At 36.1% G+C, this 23,101-nt stretch overlaps 1 protein-coding gene across 2 annotated transcripts; it reads right to left on the bottom strand.

The window, feature by feature from the left end:
- Positions 1-4,457: 4,457 nt before the first annotated feature.
- Positions 4,458-22,838, bottom strand: Ms (neuropeptide receptor myosuppressin). 2 transcript variants are annotated; one of them, XM_022087095.2, is made up of 3 exons: positions 22,726-22,838; positions 6,970-7,175; positions 4,458-5,781 (listed from the first exon to the last, which is right to left on the bottom strand). In XM_022087095.2, exons 2-3 carry the CDS (start codon positions 7,172-7,174, stop codon positions 5,690-5,692), a joined length of 297 nt encoding a protein of 98 aa, XP_021942787.2. In that variant the 5' UTR covers position 7,175; positions 22,726-22,838; the 3' UTR covers positions 4,458-5,689. The 2 variants fall into 2 exon arrangements, with proteins under 2 accessions (XP_021942787.2, XP_087202681.1); XM_087346555.1 differs by having other exon boundaries at positions 4,458-5,778.
- Between the last annotated feature and the right edge of the window lie 263 nt (positions 22,839-23,101).

The raw sequence follows: 23,101 nt of genomic DNA, 5'->3' as shown, positions 1-23,101 counted from the left end.
GGAGACATTTCGTCCGTCGACCCTTATAAAACGGAAATGAATCTAGAAGAAGATATTAACAGTTAGTAACCTACATGAAAGGTTTGTCATTATTGCATTTAATTTAGGCTAGCATTAAGGTGACGTTAATTAAAGTGTTTTGAGACAAGAGTCAGAAATCTTTATTGTGTAGTTTGAAGGATAAGAAGGCAGTTCCTCAATAACGTGCGAGTTGGCGTGAACCAACTGCTGTCTGCCCCCTCCTTAAAGCTCTGATGTCCACAATTAAGTTTATGTTAGAAATTAACTGTCCGCTATACGGCTTATAGGGTTGTTTTACTTCGTGCTTTCTTGGGGCAAGTTTATCCTCATGAAGCGAGGCCTTCGAACATTCGGTTAGAGATTTAGTGACAAAATTCGTAAATTAAAAACAGTGTAGGCGCGTGTATAAATTCTTTGCCCCAAAACTGATTCATATCGGTTTAAAAATATTATAAAATGGATCTCTCAGGTTTAATAAGTAATTTAGATCCACGGTCAAGCTCGATGTGACGTTTAATTATAATGTTTGTGTTCCGTAGGTGTTAACATGCTGATATGTTTAAACATGCAGATAAGCAGGGGCGAGGTTCTTCCGTGGTCTTGAAACACAAAATCTGGTGTCGACTGCTATGATAATTCCCGTCCATAACATTGAATTTGATTATTTTATTGCAGGTGGCGAGGCAGAACACGGCCGGTGAGTAATTATTTTGTATTTCGTTTCTCTTCGCTTATCTCCCATTTGGTGCTACTGGTAAAATATACAAACGAATTGCGAGGAATCATCAGTATTTAGGGGCAACAATTAGAAACGTTAGTGTAATGTATTTTATTTATATAATTTCATGATTTCCACATGTATCAGGTCTTAAATATTTTGTAAATCTTGATATATTGTCGATGCAACAAGATTTTCATTCTGATATTGAGGGTACGTTACGTAAGTTCGAAATACAGTTAAATACTTCATGGATTCAGTAAAAAGAGGATTTAATGCTTTTATCGCTTTGTACGTCGATGGAGAAGGAAAGAAGTTACGAACAATAGACACGTTGGGCTTAAGTTACAAGTTTCCAGAATAGCTTACAAATCTTGTCACAAAGAACTGTGATGTGTACTGAATATTTTAATGAAGAATGAGACGAAAGACAGAGAAACTCTCTTTCTTTCGATTTCAGAAAAGAATTGCGTTTGAAACTCCTATACCTTAAGACCTGGTAACCATTTTTGTTACCAGAATAAAATTCGTCAACAAGTGGGGTTTTTGTATGTTGTGACTAATAACTTTAGAACATACGATTTTCCGTTGGAATCGTAAACTTTTCAAGCGTATCATTCTGTGATCAGTGGGTTCAAATTTCAAACTTCTAATACATTTTGGGTTTTACCGAGCTACGTACAATTTACAAGATGGCTTCCGTGTGGCTTTTTTCCCCGATGTATCATATGATGGAACGGTTCGCAATTTGCTGTCCGCTGCTCGATTCCGGTCTGACATGCAGAGCATTCCTGTGTGTGAATCTTTTGTCTGATTTTTAATTTAAAAATATAATGTATGTCGTTCTGATATATCTAATAATGTATATGCAATAACCATCCACACACAACATAATTATTATTAGTAATAGTAGCAGCAATAGTAGTATTATAGGCCCGATATGTTTCGACACTACTTGGTCCTCCTCGGGGCATTATATAAGTCGTAGTTTTTGCAATATAAGACAGCTATGCAAGTTTTATATGAGTAAGAATTGAATTTATGAAATGTGGGAGGAATATTTTTTCATATGAAAACTAATACGTTTACTATAGGCTATTTATCATTTGTGATATTAGCAGAAATAGGAAATGACCTATAAAGGACTCCTTTCAGAATGTCTTTGGTGGTAGTGTTATATTACTTCATGCCCTTATTTTGAACATTATTTGTTGTCTGTTGAACGTTTTTAAATTCCTTAAAGGCCACATCATTTCGACGGAAGGAGTGATTGATCAGGTATAGAGGAGAGGGAAGCATATTCTATTGGTGCACCGAGCTATTACTGATCTTTGGTCCACAAATCGGGATTAGCTTAGTCTGCCGGATCCAACAGACTCTGTATATCCTTCGAAACGTATTGATTTTTGAAGGCAATTTAAAATCTTTCAACAGACAATTGATAAAATTTACCTTTATCCAAAATCAAATTCAACCGAAACTTTTTGCTGTAGACCCAGCATAATAAATTACTTAGAAATCTATTTGGACATGTAGCATGCAGAGGGACATATGTAATATTTTAATAACGCTTTTATATAACTTCGTGCAAAGTAGGCAAGCAAGGTATAAAATAAACTGTAGTAACGTGTTCTTGTGTTTATTGTAAAGGAAAAATTAGAAACATTTGAATACCAAAGAACAGGCAAAGTTTAATTTTAACCAGAACACACAAACCACCATTTTGCTGTTATACGCAGGTGTGAAAACTGATCTTCAGCTGTCAGAGAACACGCGTGTTGAGAGCGTTTCAGAAGAGTGTTGTGCTGAAAGCTGAAGAATTAACAAAATGAAAGCTTCATAATTTGTACTCATCACCCAATATAACGATGGTTAGACTAAAGAGAATGAGGTGGGTAGGGCATATAGCACGCATAGGAAAGTTGATAAATGCGTTCACCATTGTTGTTGGGAAACCTCAAGGGAAGAGAGAACAAGGATTGCTTAAGCGTAGATGGGAGGATAACATTAAAATGTTAGATTACATTTTCTCACTGCGGTGAGTGTAAAGATTGCTGTATTCTGGGTTCTTGCTGCCTTCATCATCACGGTGATCAACCCCGATGATGGAAGTAGCACGCATGTCTGAAACGTCGGTAAACTTTTACCAGATACACGTAGAAACAATCAGAAGACAGTCATCTTCAGTATGAAAATGTATCTTAGAAAAACTGGATGTTCAGGAGTGAACTACATTGGATTAGTTCACGGTACAGCTGGCTTTCTTTGGCAGCTGAGCGACTATAAGCTTTTCAAGAAAGACGCATGGAGTTAACAGTAGCAAGTGGCCATTTTTTGTTCTGCGAATGTCCATTTGATTCAGTTGTACTTACAGTTGGCTGTAGTGAGTGTGGTCGATAACAAATCTGTAGAGTAAGCCTAGCAAATCCGTTGGAGAAGTGACATTCGGACAATTTCACAGTGCTACGAATGTGGAAATCTACAAAGGTCACGTATTCAGTATTCCGCGATCGGAAAGTACCGAAAGCCGCGAATTTAGCGTTCGTTCGTGCGTGCGTGCTCGCGCGCATGTGTGTACGCATCATCTACGTAGATCAGAATGGAGAACTTGCGTGGTAATCCATTAATCTTCCGTTCTTCCACGTCACTGATGAACCACGTTCCCTTACTTTTGTGTACTCACTAAACCTTTCGATCTCTGAGATACTAATGGAAGAGTGGAAATATATAAGCTGATAATAGTATTTAAAAGTAATAATTATGGTTGCCGTTGCTTTTAAACAATATCAGCACTTAACTACAAAGAATTACCATTCTGGGAACAGCTCACGTCTTAATAAAGATCTTGGTAGTACTGATAAAAGACTGAGATTTTATCATAAGTACTTTATAGAGGTTGCTATAAAATGTTTTAAGACTGGTCTCTGTGTTGCATGCATGGGGTTGGCCAAGCACTGGTATCTTTCCTTTATGTTGATGTTCAAAAATAATTTATAATTTTCGGGAACTTGGAATAGTACATTCCATATTAATATGGAATAGTGTAATTACTTTCAGCACGTGCTCTGCTTTCAAAGAGCAGGGCTTGTACATGTTTAGAATGCACTGATAGTTTTAGTTAAATATAGTTGTTGTTTTAACAAATACAAATATATGCTGCGTGTTATTGAGAAGTATCTATACAAGGATGAGATATCGGTATTTGACATTTGAATATGTAACCATTACACCAGGTTGGAAGTGGATATTATAATTAAATGAAAGTAAAGCCACGTTTCGGCAGGCTTATAACTGGAGTGTAATAAACGGTCCGAGACTTAACAACAGCCCAGTGTAGTCTCCCGTCAGACAGAATGCTTTCACGACGTGCATTACAAATGGTTTGTTACGAAATGTCGGAGATTAATATTGTCACTGTTTGCTACAGCTTCAATAGGCAATACGTATTTTTACTTGATACATGTCTACTCAAGGTATAACTACACGTGATATATATTTATAACCTAAATGCGCGTGTTTACATTTTTTTGAATAAGCAAGGATTTATAAAACACTTGAACGCAACGTTTAAAATTAATCTGAATTCACCTTATAACGACGGAGGAGAAATATTTCCTGGGAAGTAAATATGGTATTGTGTATATTTTTCAAACATTCAGTAAGGATTTTAATGGGACATTTAATTAACACACAATATGACAACGAATTTTCAAGAAAATAAATTGAACATGCTTTATTACTATTATTTATGTCTTTCACATTAATTGTACATATAATTTATACTATTCGTTATTTATTTATTTTTGTGTTTTTAAAACAATGCTAGGACAGAACATTAATATTTTTATTTGAAGTCTGGGATGATGTATTTCTATCCATTCTGAAAATTTTTGGGATTCTTAAATAATGACTATCTGTGACTATAAGAGTACTTAAAAATTAAGAATGTACACGTCGTATAGGCCTAATCCGCCATATATTTACGTAAGTGTAGTTCTTCTAAGAATCAGCTACAGATTAACAACTTTCACCAGTTTTATTTACTGGTTCCTGCAATGTTAGGTAGAACTAATATGTAAAGTCTAACTTTCAGTATATTTCCGTGGGAAGCAGATATTAGGTTTCCGAGAGTTGCATCAGAAACAAAGTAAGAAAATAAAGTTACAATTAGAAAGAGTAAAATCTTAGAAACCATGTAAGCTATACACATGACAAGTTGTGGCAGATTTTTAACATTTATTCTGAAAAAGGGAACTTTAATTTCTACACGACTTTATATTGATTATTTTTATAGTCAGTACAAAATCGCAGAAAGCCCATACAGAATTAAAGCGATTAAGTCTTAAACTGCATATTGTAATTTCAATCGTCGAGTGAAACTTAAATTCCCTGCCGCTAGTACTTACTACCGCAGAAAGTTCAGTAAGATACTGAAAAAAATCACGAAAACTCCAAGGAAATATTCATCCCAGAACTACAAAATATAATTGAAACATATGACGACATTATTTCTCTCACAGAAATTGGCTTCAAGATACGGTCGTGTTAATTTACAAGGGATTTTCGTGCTTTTAACGTATTACGACTATTTAACTGTTAACAAGAAAAATATTCTGATATTACTTTATTGTAATCTATTAAGAAACAAGAGCGTATTTAAATATGAACACGTGCACATTTTATTTAACAGTCACAAAATAATTATAATAACAATATTAATGATAATTTCATTCATATTTTTATGAGACAGTAGGCAAAACATAACATTGTCTAAATATAAGATAAATAATAGGAACGTAAAGCGTACTTATTTTCCCATATAAATATGTTTAAATCAAGTATTTGTGGCCGTAATAAGTAGAAATAACAATTAGGATGACGTAGGTGAGGAGAGGCGAAACACGGAGTTCACTTCCACGATGCAGTCTTCACAAAAGAGATCCCAGCATCTTAGCGTCTCCGACCAAACCTGAGGAACACGTGATCGACGTCCTGTCGTTTCACCCCGGCGTCCACCAGGGGATTACTGCTGTCGCGCGCTACTGTAACATTGAGAATTGCAGTTAGGTGACGTCAAACATACAAGCACGTTACGACGGCCCTCACTGTCAGCTGTTGTTAATTTCTTATTTCCGTTGGGCCTTTTTACCACCTTCTGTGCTTTATCCATCACCGCGTGTTTCTATAAGGCTTAACAAACGTAAAACCTTAAAAATTACTACATTGCAAACGTCGGATCTTTCTTCGTCTTCAGGCAATGGTCGGGCGTGGAGGGCTGGGGGGGGGGATATACCAATCGTATTCGATCAGGTAGTGGAGTATATTCTCGATTTATCGACGCTGACGTGAGTACTGAATTCTTTGGGTAAAAAAGTAGTAATAAAAGACTCTTCCCCGAAGAAATTCCAAGAAGAACTAGGTCGGACTTGAGGTTTTCACGGCGGTAAGTCTGAAGATGGAGGTCTTCTGGGTTGTTGCGCCGTGTAGTCTGGTAGAAGTTTACTGACATTTCAGAGATCCTTTGATGGAGGCAGCAAGAACCTCTGAAACGTCGATAAACTTCTACCAGGCTACACTGCGCAACAACCCAGAAGACCTCCATCTTCAAGAACTAGGCCCATTTAGTTTTCACTCTAAGGGGACGTGATGTAATTTATTTGTGGTGACGTCGTGTGATCTTGTAGGTGGTTACCAGATTTTCGGTGATAACTTGAAAATAGAGACGATACGTTCCTCCGAAACTTTGGTAAACATCTATAAAACTAGAAGTCCAGAATCTCCAAAAATAAAATAACTTGCTTGGTGAATAAATCATTGAGGTTGTTCACTGCTCAAATATTAATTTGTGTGGGGTTTGAATTTCTCACGGCGATGGATATGTCGATGTTGGTCCTCTGAGTTTACAGTTGAAGGTGGAGACGGCGTGTTCCTCCGAATCTTTATTGTAAATGTACCTATAAGGTGAAATTTTAGGTTTTCGCGGTGTTGAGTATTAAGATGTTTTGTCTTCTGGCTATTTATTGCGCCGTGTAGTCTCCTAGAAATTGTCTGACGTTTCAGAGGTTCTTGCAGTGTCCATCTCAGGACGATCTTTATCGTTACCCTGATGATGAAGGCAGTAAGTACCTCTGATACGTAGGTCATTTTCTAAATGACTGCGCGGCGCAGAATTCCAGAATCCCTTCATCGACATTGATTTATAAAATTGTGAACTGTGTGATGCTTATTACCTTTGTCGTCTAAGTAGGCTTCCATTGCATTAGAGAGTTCGTAGAACGTTGAGAGTGCAGCGCAAACCTTGCGTACTCGTAGTGGAATGTCCTCCTGCTGAAAACTTGGGCTGCACTGGGGAGGAGGTACAGCTGAGACTCGCAGAGGCGAGAAAGCTAACAGAGCGGCCAGGAAGCAGATCAGAACCACACATACGTGCTTCATTCTGCCACACACACAGTAGAAATTGATCAGCCCTTTCCATGCTTTGCATGAGATATATACTATAATATAAAATCAGTGGTCACTCTGATTTATTCTGCCTCAGACATCAACAACTGATGTCATATTTCTATTCATTCTGTGCACGAGATATCTCTCTATTTATTTTACGTTTGAAAATGTAAGTGAAGAAAATATTCCATATCTTCTGACAAGAGTCAGACTGACTATGGCTTTTCAGCAGCAGAAATTAGAGGAATGTAAAGCAGCAGTGGAAAGGGTCCATAAACTCTGACCATTGAACGGATTTGTGTTATGTCCCTTTAAAAAAAATCAGCAACACTTATTCTACCAAAAACAAAAAATGCCATAAACTCGTTGAAGCCGAGGTCGAAGAGAGAGATGACAAGCTTTTGTGAACAAGATTTTTCGTAAAATGGTGGAGTATTACTTTACCAATTTAAAGAATGTTAGTTTCTCTCAAGAAGGATTCTTCTTTATGGGGTTAATTTAAATTTATAATTTAGTTACGAATTGTCTGTACGTAGTTATCAGTTATTGTTTCTTGCTATGAAAGTAAGTCTGAGAACGCCATTTCAGGATCAGCTGTTGGGAACAAACTCATATTTTAACTTTGCTCTCTGCTTCTAGCAGTTCATTTTATTGACGTCGTAAGTCATGCTACTTGACTCCGGTCAAACAAATCGTATTGTACATACTAGTGAAGCACCTGAAGTTGACGTAAAATCAAAAACCTTCGTGTGTATTATGTTTTATGTTCTGGCATGATATTGGCTGAACTAACATAAAACGTTAACTGTAAAGACCCGATTTGCGATCCGTTCCGATCTGCAGTCATTTCTTGAGAAGCTGAAACATAAAACCGACACGTTTCTCCTACAATATTGACAAAGGAGAACAAGAATCACGTTATATGTATTTGTCAGAATATAAGAGAGTTCTCGTTAAGTACGTGATTTTCTTTGAAAACGTTTTAACAGACGGTATATACATAGATATAGGTCAGGGCTTGGCAGCATTACAATGGGAAGAATAATTTGTTTGTAGAATTCTTAGAAAATAACTGTTTGGAGAGCAGAACTGATTTGTTCCCCAGTTGGTGACAGAGACAAATTTACGTCTGAGCTAGTTTAGGGTGATATATTTTTTATTATTTTTTGTAGCTTCTACAAGCTTATGCAATAAAATATAGCACAATAGGGTTATAACCTCTCAATAAATAATATTTTTTTCCATTATGGTGTTGCAGATAGGCTGCATAAAATGTAAATTATTTACATTTTACATGGAAATAGAAACAGGTGAAATAAATTTTTTAACGTAAATGAGCGTTTGAGACCTGCTCAACCAGGGACCCAACAGATAGGTTTTTCTGACTTCCCTTTACCTGATTGCTTAAGTAGAACCAACTTCAGGAACGTCGTAATTTTATAATATGTAGACGATGAACAAGGGACCCCCCCCAAAAAAGCACAACAGAAATCCTTGCTTCTGTAAAAATCTAACCTAGTCGACAAGCCCATAACCGGTTATTTTTCTCACCGACCAATCTCGGCTCATGTCAGTTTAAAACGACAGACGTAAAATTTGTATCCTGAGTAATTAATCCAAGGTGTCTGAAGATCAAAGCACAGAAATACACCAGCAAAGCTAAACCTACAGATAAGTTACATGCTAATTCCATCACTAATCCTGCCGTCATAACCCTGGGAGAACAGCCACCGGGAAAGGATTCACACAGCTCTAGTGTGGCAGAGTCTTGGTCTGGAGTGCAGCTAGCCGATAAATTAGAAGCGTGTACTTCAAAGCAGCTGCATCAATTTCATCACGCATTTAAATCCGCAGAAATATAGACCTGCATTGCCTTTTCCAGTGTTCTGGCTACTTCTGGTTCTCTTAAGTACATTTGCACCGAGGCCACATCATTACATATCGTCCCCGCCCACACAGATATGGTAATTGTTGGGCTGAACGTTCTCATACTCTTCCAGCGATTTTCAGGAAGGAGTTCGCGTCTGTCTGTTGGTAGATTAGATTAGAATGATTTTATGATTCGCAGTCGCCCACAAATTGAATTAGCAACCTAGTCTGAAGATGGTGTGCTGTCACAATTACGCGTGCTAACTCCACTGGGATATTTAAATTGAAATTGGGAATACAGCATGTAGCCCTCGCCGTTCACGAGGGCTACGTTCTTAAAACCCCCTTGAACTGCAAAACAGACTTAAATATGAAATATTGGAAGATCGTCAAATTAAAATTAAGCTTAAAAAATGAAGCCGTCTCAGGCGAACGGGCGAACCTTCTATTTCCTCGTTGTGGTAATAAGTGATGCTGGTTATTCACGGTTTCATGACAGTCGCTGGATACATTTTCCTGTACTTTAAACGTAATTAACTGCAAGCCATTCACATTCATGAGTAGTTAAGCTGTAATCGATAATTGTGTCCTTAACGAGTGGGTCGTGTCGTTAATTGATGGAGTCGGTTACAAACGCTAAATTGGGTATGAACATGCAAATAATGAAACGTGTGTAATGTGATCATACAGCGCTAGCAACTGTTTACCTCTTAAAATAGATGGCTTACATTAATATTATAAGTGCCCTCGTGTAAGAAACTTTATGAAGTGCTAATCTATTAGAATATTGTGTTGATTATTCTAAACACTCGGTGATTATCTAAACAGTTAAAAATGATTAATATTGTCATCATCATTCCATACAAGTTTCATACATTTAGTAGTGACCAATAAATTGTATTCGTGTTGTTTCATAACTATTAAAGCCGGTTGATTGAAAGCAAAAAGTAATACATTCAGAAATATAGTTTGTTTCTGCACGTTCATCTCTTAGTGAATATGAGATGAACAGATATAATACATAGCGACTGTAGTAATCAATACGACAAATAACAAATTTAAGACATTTCTTGATCCTGAAACTCTATTTGAGTTCTGTAAACAAGGGATATTGAAACCTATCTGTCGGTGTGTACGTTTCATTCCCTGCGTAGAAAATCAGTGTAATGTTCTTATAATATCGGTGTATTATCCGTCAGTGACTCAATGGATAATTTAAAAATACATGCCTTGTAAATTTACTTTGCGTCTCATGCGTAAGCCTCAACTAGGTGGCTAACAACGCATGCCTGGCTGGATCTGGCTAACGATACATTTTCTGCTGTGTTCGTGTATGGAGTACCACTGTAACACGGAAGTAAGACGGCAGACTTTTATTTTTCGGTTTTTAAAGTGTTGGTCGGGCCAAGATGGCTGCCACGATTGGCATGAACCCACCGCCTCTGAATGAATGTTACGTGATTCCCGCGTATGTACACTAGTAAATTACCAGTTCAGAATGACAGTAAAATATAAAGAAGTGATTTGGAACCCATTTTTATTAAAAAATAATGCATGTGTAAACTGTAAAATTTAAAACTATTACTTATTTTTACTTAATTAAAACATACACTACTATTTAATACAGTGCAAATAGTGACTTTGAGAATTATCAGCAACGAACACTAGTCTGTTGTATAGGCTGTGTGCCTAGAGTCCTAATTAAAGATTTGGATATTACATCGCTTAAATTGTGATAGAATAGGATAACGAAAAATAAATAGAAGACTGTTGGAGTAAAGAAGTTAAACTTGTTTCATATCCTACATATGATTATATAATAATATGAAGGTGAAATAATATATTTGCCCATTTTATTAATGAATTAATAAATAAATCAACATTAAATCTAATGAGATATATTAATAACATTTAAAATAACATATTTTGATAATACGTGCAGGTCTATTGCGAATTTAAATGAACTTTTCCTCTTATAGTCAACACCTGTGCAGTCAAAGGGACTAAATTGTGTCATTAATGCACAAAACTTGTGTGCACATATTTGTTCTTGTCACTGTCTGCACCATTACAGGGTTGTCTTGGAAACCTTACTGTCCTCAATTGTCAGAACGGTTAACCTGCTTCTCTCCCACGCAGTCAAGTGTACCTATGGAAATTCTGATGTCACATGCATCGTGAAGTCCTGCAACTGTTAACAGTTCATAAAGTCACTCTGTCGCGTCATAAGCGCTGCCTGAAGTGGCAATAGCAGACCAGAAAACGAGACCGTACAAGAAGAACGGCTAAATGCTCCCTTGGGGTTGCGTTAAAAAACCCTGTTATTTTATGAATTTAGCTTGTGTAGATACTGACGTAAATAAAAGAAATAATGACAATTTTGTTGTAATTTTCGACAAAATAAACACATAATAGTAGTTTATTTTTCTACTCATATGCCTTGAATTTTATTCATTAGTTCCAGAGGTGTACAAGTTGAAGTGTCATTGGTTGGTTGGGGCTGTAGTTATTTTTTCAACAATTATTCCCTGTACTAATGATCATTTTAGATGCATATTAGTCGGTGTTGTCTCGGATACGCTGATTGTTTTGCTTCCTTAATCTCGACATGTTACATTCGTTTGCCGCTTAGAACACATTGCTCGACGATCTTCTTTTGAATCTTCAAAATATGTAGACCACGATACATTCAGGTTTTGCTTTAAAATTGTTCCTAATTTGGAACGGTTCATTTACATTAATTATCAGCCTATATTTTGCTTTCATAATACGAAACAATGCGTATTATTCCTCTGAGTAGTCACATGAAATAAATTGAGTTACGTGGGAAACTGACAGCACAGATATCAATTTGATGTAGTCGTTAGACTTTATTTGTTTATATAGAAATGTTTTCACTTAACATTGCATGTATTTATGCAGTCTGCTGCCGATAACGTCCGTATATATTTTGTTACGATAGAAGGTTGTCTAGCCTGTCTTTTATTTTTTCTTCATATGATTTATACCTTTACTTTTTTACTACATTACAATTTTTATTTTACTTTGTTACACCTTCTATATAGCTAACAGGTTCAAAACGTAGAAATTATATTAGTTTACCGCTACGTATGTTATTGTCGATAATAAATAACAGTTTTAATGGTGGAAGTCCATTCTAAAGTAAAACGGGACACGGATTAAATAGATACCTGCCTATAGTTTGTAATTACTGTTTACATAACATAATGTGGTTGATACCTTATTTGTAGTATGGCTGTATTTAAATCAATACAACAATCCCTCGCCAACCGCTGGGTCTAAGTTACTAAAAAAACAGTTGACAAGTCGGTGGTTAGCAAGACCAAGGCTTTATGGGAAATTGTGGATTACGGAAAACCGCAGCAGATGTTAACATGTATCAGAACCTGCGTACATACATTTTAGCTGGGAAATCTGAATTTAAGAGACCAGTTGGGAGAACTAAGCGCAGATAAAAGGATAATATTAAAATGGCTCTTACAGGGATAAGGTATGAGTGTGTGGACTGGATTAAGCTGGTCATTACAGTTTTCGATCAGCAAATGCGGAAATCAGTGGAATTATTCTTGTGTGGAATACATAAGATAAAAACTGTGGATAAGTGAAACCATGTAGTCTTATTTTAAGATGAAAGACGCTTTAACCATAGATCTTATTACATATCTAATAATGTTCCAAGGTGTGTTATCATGGAGTACAAACCTAGGTGTAAGCGAGGATAACGTTTATTGTATGTAATTCAAGTGAGGGGAATTTTAAACAGGCTGAAGGCAGTGTATTTCAGCGTGATGTGTGTTAACATTACTCACATTAACTACGTTTCCTCCACTCTCTCTTCTGTTTCAAGGAGACATAATGTTTAATTAAAAGCCTTCTAACCCCCCGTCCCTCCCGCTGAGTACACCTCCTTCAAAGACATTTATTTGGACGGCGTGTTATACAGGTTAATATTTTAAGTTTAATGAAGTATCTGTCTGTATAATAAGCAATGTTGGTTGGTGATCTTTTACTGTGGAGGGATTTTTGGTCTTACGAGATAATATTTATGATTGTGTATACTACTTTAGATTTTCCGTCATTTCTTAGGGCAATTTACTAGTACAAATGGAAAGTATTAATGAATTATAACTTGTTAACTTGAACTAATAAATGATTCTTAGATTTACATTAGTGCCACCATCAGTTCACTCCTTACCTCAATAGAAGCAACGGATTTGGTTGTGTTTGTGAATGTACAAGAGTGAGACGTCATTTAGTACAATAATGAACCAGGGTGTCGTATACTTATTCAAAATGCTTTTTTATATGACGTTGCATACTTACTTGTCCTCGATGTTAATTTATTGCTGATACAAATATATTTGCTAATAAGACTACAGTTAGGTGGAAATCAATTCAATTTCCTAGTGACTACGGATAGACTGAAATTAGAAGTGGAACTCAGTTAAGATATTAACAGTTATCAACTCTCTTATACTATTGCTGGAAAAGTTACAGCACATATACGAAATTACATCTGTCCATCAGACATGAGATTCTTGTATACAGTGTGTCCCACAAATATGTATAAACACATTCAGTGAATGAAATAAAGGCAGTTTAATAAACTTAATCATTACATATGTCAACATCGGTACTTGGTGAATTAATTAATCTAGTGTAGGTGTTCAAAATGACAGCCGTCCATGTCTTTCGTGGCAACACACCGGGATCGATAACAAGGTTAATATTCCGTATTATAATGTGTATAATTTTTTTGGACAGTTGTATATTAATCGCTTCGGATTGTCTGCCGGGATAATGTCGACATTCAGAAAAATCATATTACGATCCAGTGTCATACTCTGTAACACAATTATGGTTATGTCAAGTTGAAAATTATGCTGTAGTAATCTGTGACGTGAGATTTTACGTGTTCACGGCCACATAATTAATAATTCTGGGACAGTTTTACAGAGAATCATTACACAAATTTACATGAGTTGATGCCTAAGGAAAGGAAACACTTTACGAGTCAGTGTTGATACTTTAATGTAACGTATTTTAATGCAATAATTTACTGGTTTCTAATACTTTGCAATTTGGATTGGAATTTTTTTTATCATAATACAAAATTGTCATAACACGAAACCTTTGTTAATGAAATATTACATAAAGTAAGGGCCTCTAGTATACTTTATGTCTGTACTGGTGTAATTATATGTTTGCGTAGTAAACTGTATTGAGTCTGCAAAAGTTCATGTTTGATTATATGTTCTTTCGTAAATTAAATGCCATTCAGCAAATAGAACTTTTGGTCAGTATTCCGATTTATTCTGGGGGAAGGAGGTTTTCTTTCATCCACCATGCCAGGGGATTTCTGTGAGTTCTTGATAAAAAGTACAAAGGTTACAGATGGCAAAGTGGGAACTTTCGGCGTCAGAAAAACGACCGGAGATTGAAAGTAACAAATAATCTGAGAGGTGGTGAAAACTTGAAATGAACCCTAGTGTCACTTCAGCTGGTACAGATAGTGCTTCGTTGCATCGCGGATATTTTGTAGTTATTTGGCCTCTTCAGACTTGAATCTTTCAATTTACACCAGTACTGAAACACCCACACGCCGAATCAGGTAAAAAGTACAGCGATAAATGCAAGAAGTCTAAATTATTACGCGTTCTTTGTGCAAAATACATAAAATGAACGGATTAAAGGAAAGTAGCCCTATCCCGTTAGTCCGTCTATACATTTTGTCTCCGATTAAATTTAATATTAGTATTTATACCTAAAGCTGTAATTTAATCCAAAGTATCAATTTTATTCCAGAAGAAACTGCTCGCTTTACAGAACACTGATACTCGATGTAAATCTAACGTTTACTTATTATTAAAATATTTTCTCTGATACTTCAGTTGAATTGTTATTCATATTAACACTTCATTTTAAATTAAATATTTAACGTAGGTCATGAATGAAGCGTGTTTTTATCATACAGAATGATACAGTTGTACAAACACTTACCTGGTCAATATAACCAGATTGGCGGTACGAAGGTTGAGAACCCCTGGACTATATGACTTTATTTTCCGAGTTCCATTATCGTTTCTGAGTAAAACGTTATATATAACTAATAAGAGACCAGTGTTGATTTATTTATGTCCCATTTATTTCTTATAGTTGTTCTACTGACCCTATTACTAGAGTTTTTATTATTTATCTTAATGAACATAAATGTTTTCGTCGGTATATATAAGCTCTTATGGAAGTGTAAGTGGTTTATTTGTTTATGGCTTATTTAACGACGCTTTCAGTAGTTCAGATTATGTAGCATCGATGGTATGTTTGTCGTAAATCCTCCGCAATCTCATTTTCAGTCGATGCACCATTCTATCACCGAAAATGCTTTGCCACTCCCGCTATATGTCACGTGGAATAAATTGTACTTTATGGTCCAAGACATCATTGTAGCTTCTGTCAGAAGGTTTCACTCCCCAGTTCAATCAATCATTACAATAAACCTAAATAACAAGGAATAATTAGTGTTCAGATGCCACAGAGTTGTTCCTTAGTAGCATTTATTTCTCTCGATTGAACTTTCAATTTTACTTGAAACTTGTTTTTAATAAAATATTTCCGTAAATTCGCGACAGAAGTTGGGTCAGGGAAAAGTGTACTTGACTCGTTTACCAGGTGATTATAGAATCTACTCTTGTCAAAATCTGAATTTTTTATTGTTCATAATTTTTAATATTTTAGAAACTTATTATTGATTGGCCTTCTTTGTCTGTTATTAATCACATTAATTACATGAATAAATTAATTAAATGGTCGCAGCAGTAGTATTTGTATCACTATCAATATAATATGGCGATTCTAGAGTTTAATAATGCGGTCAGGCACCGACGGACAGACAGGCATATAAAACCCAGTATAATAAAAAAATTAGGTTGTAGTCTATCGATCGTACGAACAGGTTAGGAGTAAAATGAGTAACACTTTCTCTGTCCGCCTGCAAAACTTTATTTAGATTAAATGCTTAAAACAGTCGTCAAAGAAGTTGCCGTACTACCACGGCGATTCCTAGAACACCGCCTTCTATCAGTCAGCAGACGGAACTTGGTCGCGATTTGAACAAACCCATCAGATTTACCAAAAATAGAGACAGGATGGTAGATAAATAAATTTTGTATTGTAAATTCAGGTAAGTACACAAAGATAGCGATGAAAGCAATGCCACTTTTCAAGTGGTGCGCAATTTGAAATAGTTTGAATAACAGTTTATTTGGTGTCTTGTGTTCTGCGCAGAATATTTGTTGGACACTCACAGGAAAGTGGTCCCCACTTATGGCAGAATTGTGAATCGTTAATTAGAATATTATTATTAACGTGGTGTTCTGTTCTTTTTTCGTGGCCTTACAGCAGCGTAGATCGTTCGTTAGAGACACATAATATTTATAAAATAAGTTTTAATTATGAAAGAGTTTTATAATCTATGAAAATGAAAACTAAATTAAATCACACTGCGAGGTAATTTTTATTATGCTCCATACCATAACAGTGCAAAACGTCAGCGTTATTTCAAAAATAAAAGCACCCACTAAATTATTCCGTCACGTCGGGTATTTTCCGAGAAGGTGATGATAGTTGTTCAGTTTGCCAAAAAATTCCGTGCCTTTAATAGGACCCAAACGTTCATAACCTTGTTCACAACAGCATCTTCCGAGATAGCTTGATCTGATCTACATAAATAGGATGTAAACCCTGTTTGTTTAAAATTAATTTTGATATCATTATGTATGATTTGAGGTTTTCACAGCGGTGAGTATGAAGATTTCTGTCTGTCTTCACCGCCCTGATGACGGAGGCAGTATGACCTCTGAAACGTTGTTAAACATCGACCAGACTACACAGCGCAACAAACCAGAAGACAGAAATCTTTATATCATTATTCCATCCATATATATGTCTTCTAAATGTTATTTTTCAATTAGGTTTTCCGACAAAAATGTTTTGTATCAGTTTCTTATTCTCCATGAATTTTAATAATACAGCATAGCAATCAGTATTACAGTGTAACTGACACCGGTCCGTTTGCTTTATTTTTAATGTACACCAAATGCAGAGGCTACATTGCCGAAAGATAACGCTGCTGGTAAGATCAAAGCTTTGTGAAAAAATGGCATTTAGTGAGAGGCGCGGCTGCTGTTGACACTGATAAAGATCTAAGTTATTTGTTCCTGCACTCAACACGAAATACATGTACGTACATGAAACACAAAGCATAAAATAGCGCCACAAAAATACTCAAAGCTAGAAAACAGATTTTGAATGCCATTAGAGCCCTGACCTAGAAAATATGGATCTCTCGGCTTTGAAGACGCTGATGTTTTCGCTGTGTTTATACAAATAAAACCTGTGGATACATGGAATAGAGTAAAGTTGTTGGTAGAACTTGATAGAAGTGTAAAAGTGCGGATATTTTAAATAAGAAATTTGCAAAACCGCTGTTAGCGAAAGACTGCTGTAATATTATTTCATATCCTTCTTTTGATCCCGAGAGGAAAATTACGTTTCAAGAGCAAACAAATCTCACGCCATGAATTTTATTTATATTTAATAGAGTAAATTCCCTTTTTCCCCATTCACTACCTTTCATAAACACCTGCATAAATCCCGCGGCAAGAGCAATAGATGCACACAGCGTTAGAGGTAGACAATGGAGCAGAGTGCTTGATGGCACGAAACTTTTGTATCTGTGAATGACCGTTGAATGTTTTTATGTGGCGATATAATTCAACGACTGCTCTTAAGTTTACTGCAGAGAGGAATTTACTACTAATACTAACAAACATAACTTATGCCTTGTGTTAATTTATGGTGTCACGTAAAATTCAAGAGGTCAGACGGATAAAAAATATATTTTTATTCTTTTGTGTTTGCTCTGTTGTAAGAAATCATGCACAAAATATACGCTGCTTAGTGCAATGACGACTACTTTTACGACACTTCACATTTTCACTCATTGACGGCTAGCAGAGCTCTTTTAATAACAAGTAGTATAATTGAGTGTATTTTATTTATAATTACGTCTTAATGAGATTTATTTGGATATAAATTATCATCCCAGAGCTTACGGAGTAAAGAAATAAAATGTTAATTTATTGAATTACAGTTGATTTATGTCTATTAAGTGATCTCACGAAGCATTTTTGGTGAATAACATTATTATAGGAAATCAATAGTCCTACCTAACACTTTATTATAAACTTAGTAATTAACGCAGTGCTATTTTTTAAATTGCATTTTATTCCATATTTAAATGTTATTTTACTCATAATTATCCAGGAAATGTCACATTTATTAAGCTCATCTTTGAAAAAGATCTTCATACAAGGCAACTTCCATTTTAACATCAAGTCCACCGAAGGATTTCGTTTTAAAACGGTACAGGGAAATAAAACAGTCTGGTAAGAACCAGTGACAATAGCGGTTGACATCTCTATCTGGTTGCTACAACAGACAAAAATTAATTAAGCATGAAACTGACGTCACTTACAAATATTTCGCTAATATTTTCCCCATATCTGAAGTTTAGATAACGACATTTTCATGTTTTTGGCGTTGAGACAAGTTCCTTTCGGTCTCTGTGCAAAACATGACAAATATTGCCCCTCCTTTTGGAGGTGTTACAATGGTGCATGGTGGTGGAGCGTATATCTTGGTACTTTGTATACGATTTCTCGTCCTCTGGAGGTTCACATTTCTTTGTGTGAAATACACGATTGTCCCTGTACTTACCCACTATAAACTGGTGTGGTTCAATTTTCACCTTTGTTGATACTGGGAAAAATTCTCACGTTTCTGCGAGAGATCGCAGTGCTTATTTGTTTGATTCCGTTCACATTTCCTTCCTACTATGCAGAATACGAGAAGTTTATTTGAACTTTACGGCGGCTTCTGCTTTCAATACTTCTATTTCAGTACCACCAATTTAACCGTGCTTTTGTGACACACTTGTTGAACTAAAACAAATTATTTCCGCAATTTGGTTGTGGCAGGCTAACAATGGTAGTGTCCGTTTATAGTTAGGGCAACCAAATGTTATTAAGGAAATTATATTGAAAGAATAAGATGCTGGGTGGTAGGTTGTTATTAAAATTGCTCTCAAATAAGTTGTTTGTGAAGGTGTGGATTGGATTTAATTGGCTCAAAATATTTTCCAGAGGCGGATTATTTTAAACATACGCAATAATGAATATTCGGTATTCGTAGAAGACATGGAATTTCTTGACCATCTGAGCGACTAGGATTATAGCTTCTGCAAAACGAACTGTGTTCAACGGAGGCGGTTTTATCGTAAGTAGATGGACATTACGTTTCTTAACGAAACTGTATCAAATTAAGCGATTTTTTAGCATCGAGATTCAGTTTTAACGCAGATGAGTTTTAGTTGTGTACATGACCCGACCCTTGGTATTGCAAGAATTCAGTCGGAAAACTACATCAACTGTGTGTTTTACCGGTTTAACATACAGAATTGACACAAATTATCTGATCGGTTTAAAATATTTAACAAAACGATATACAGAAATGACATTTATGCTACTGTAAAAGGGAATTGAAACTTTTTTGTAGCATGCTTGAGAAGTGGCTTACTCCAGCGATGGATACTGAGGGCGCAAATGTTGACATGAAAGTTAAATGGCGTCTGAATCTGAGAAAGAGAATTGAATTCTAACTTCCACTCCGTTAAACAGCGGTCACGGATTTTGTAGATTGGAACTTGAGCACAGAACGCTTACTGGCACTACTGTTCGAGTCTGATAACTGCACTTCGGTTGTCTGAACTTTCACAAACTCTGAGCCTGAAGCTCCCGTCAAACGATCACAATAATACAAAGAAACATGAACGTAAGTACGTCGTCAGTCGGAAACGGTGGCGAATCTGAAGAAGATAAAAAAACTTTGTAAGATTTGAGGTTTTCACAGCGGTGAGTATGATCGCCCTGATGACGGAGGCAGTATGACATCTGAAACGTTGGTTAACATCGACCAGACTACACAGCGCAACAACCCAGAAGACAGAAATCTTCATAAAAAACTTTATTACACTTTGTTCTTAAAAAATCTCCTCAACAACCTCCGTATTGAATTTTAACTTTAAATAAACCTGCAACATGTGTGCCCGGGGGGGATGGGGTTGCACAGGTGGCAAAAGTGATCGAGCCCATGAACGAACGAACAAGAGTCTGGGTGGCCGTGTCTGTCGTCATATATTCAGTTAGTCAGTCAGTGATCAAAGGTACAGAATATCTGAACAAAATACACAAGTAATGCCTATTACGTACTACCCTAGGGCCTTAAATGTTCCAATTTACGAAGGATACACGCCCAAAGTCATACACGATACATTTAAAGGCTACCTACACTGATTTCATTCTCTTCCGCCTTGTAGCCTCTTTGATTACAAAGCTTTGGGTGTGTTTGTTCAGAGACCAGTGTATAAGATCAACAGTCCTTCAATAAAAAATTTTTTGCTTTGTATTTATATAGTTTCTTCATTGCGTAAAATTTTGGAGAGCGATACACGATATATTTAGTTTTCGTAAGTTTTATTGAAGTATGAACTTAATTATAATGTATATTCTGCTAAATAAAACAATACTGACCGACATGGACAGTGGCGACTGAGTTTTGAAGCTGAATACTTCTTATAAGGTAACATTTACATTAGTATAGACAGCATAGTTTGCAAGGAACTTCCATTGTCATCAGAAGCATTTAATTTTTGGTATCAGACTTATTTATCGCAGAACAGCCATAATAAATATTACTCTTCAATACATGTTATTAGGGATAGCAAATGAAGACGGAGGGGCTAGGCATGTAGTACACACGGGATATATTGGAAATGCTTCTCAGTTTTAGTTGGAAAACCTGAGAGAAAAAGACGACTTGGGAGGCTAGGCGTAAATGAGGGTGTAATATTAAAATAAACTTTAAAGACAAGGGATGTGATGGATTGGATGTAAGTGGCTCAAGATAGAATTTAGTAGCTGACACTTGCAAATACGGTAATGAATATTTTAGTTCTACAAATGGCAAGAAGTCTGTTGATGCTGAACGTCTGTCGGATCAAGGGCTCGACACTCCGGAGATACTTGGTTATCTTTACTGCCAACATCAGTTACACCATCGAGGAAAGACTTTAGTATACACCGATGTTAAGTGTGGATGTGTAATTTGGAAAGTGGAATTGAATCTTTCGAATCTGAAAAGTGTTTAAGGGCAAAAGGATACAGAATTTTAGCTCGTAAGATCCGGGAAAGCGGATACTTAGCGGATCTATTCGAGACGGGACAATACTATGAAACTGTTTCTTCATTAAACTTGGCGTGAGGGTGGATTTTTGGGCTCAGATTACTTTTCAGTAGTGGGCTGTTGTGCACATGGCAATGAAATTTCAGGCAGTATAAAAATCCGAAAACTTCTTTACCACGTATAAAAGTATGAAGAGATATCGCACTTTTCAATGAGAAAAACAATACTTGGTTTTATTTCAGTTTATCTTTCTCTTAAAATTGATGTTAATGTGTTGGCAGTATTTTTAAACTATTTTGTTTTGTGCCTACTGTAAGCTGGTCGAATAAATTATTGTGAAATAATAAGTAACGTACATACGGATTTATAACAACTTTCTTCGAGTATCTGCAAAACGTACAGAGCCTATGACAGCAAACTCAAATAAAAATATATTAAAAAGAAACACATTCAATTTAAACTAAAACAAATAATCAAGCTACACACTTTCCCTTGTGAGGAAAGTGCCCTCAAAGGAGACATTGTTTATGATATAAATGTCACAAAGTCTGCACATATAATTTTCATCTCTGTGCTGAAGGACCGTGTCTTAGTGCGCTGCTCACACTGTGGTAGAAAATTTCCTTATTTGTTATTTGCCTTGTAGGCGCTTCATTACCCTTAAAAACACTAATAAAAAATAAAGTATCGGGATGTAGTCAGGTATATAGCGTTTTGAAATTTAAACGACTCAAAATTGAACCGTAATTACGTGAAATAACTAACTGAACCCCCCCCCCCCCAACCATATAACATGAATTAGCAGACATTCTTTGTATACGTTACAGTTTGTTAGAATGAGTCAATATAAGATTATTCTATGCTACTGAGGCATACTTCAACTTTTGTCTAATTAAATCATTATATAAAATAACAAGAGTGCCTAAAGAAGATAAATCATATGTAATATATCAAATATGCCCTATATCCGCAGTACCTGAAAATGTGCATAATCAACATGACACTGAAAATACGATTTATTATATGTTTGAAACGCTTTGCTTATGTAAACCTATCTTTACGTTGGTAAATAGGAGTTAGTGTAATTTATCAAGCCCTATGTTGGGTCTAAACGTAATAAGTATACATTTAAATACATTCACACATACAACTAAATTATTTTTAAATATATGCAATGGGCTCCGTATTAGAGAGTCTTTGTAGCTTGTATTTTGAAATTATGATTTTCTGATTCATACGCAAACTTCAGTTACCCTAATTTCCATCTGCTTTCTCAACGTACGACGGGATTATCTCCTTACAAATTCGAGATGTTGGGGGGGGGGGGGTGACTTTTGAAATTGGTGACGTACCTTCTGTGTGCGCTGGTACTTGAGAGCAGACAAGTTGCGGGGTCCGGGCTTCAAGCGTCGGTCTGTATCTCTGTGGACCAGTTCTTGTGGATGCCGTCACTCTTATATGGACGTCTCGGCGCCCACGGTGACGCTGCGTATCGCGCGCGGCGGGACTATTCGTGCAGGCGCAATGGAACGCTGTCACTCATCTCCTTACGAAGGGAGGGAATGACGCAGGCTGCCTACCATTCTTCATTACCCACAGCTAATAAATCCTTCGCTGTGTGATAACATTCAGGTATTCGGAAACGAAAGTAAGAAATCAACATTTATTTCGTTCAAAAATTATGTTCGGGTTAAATTTGGTCTGAAGTTTTGTCACATTGCTGTGTTA

Source organism: Zootermopsis nevadensis, unplaced genomic scaffold (genome assembly GCF_977971745.1).
Source record: "Zootermopsis nevadensis isolate Lab colony 2312 unplaced genomic scaffold, Znev_1.0 Znev_ptg000010l, whole genome shotgun sequence".
Taxonomy (NCBI): Eukaryota; Metazoa; Arthropoda; class Insecta; order Blattodea; family Termopsidae; genus Zootermopsis; species Zootermopsis nevadensis.
This window is presented reverse-complemented; position numbering and strand designations above follow the sequence as displayed.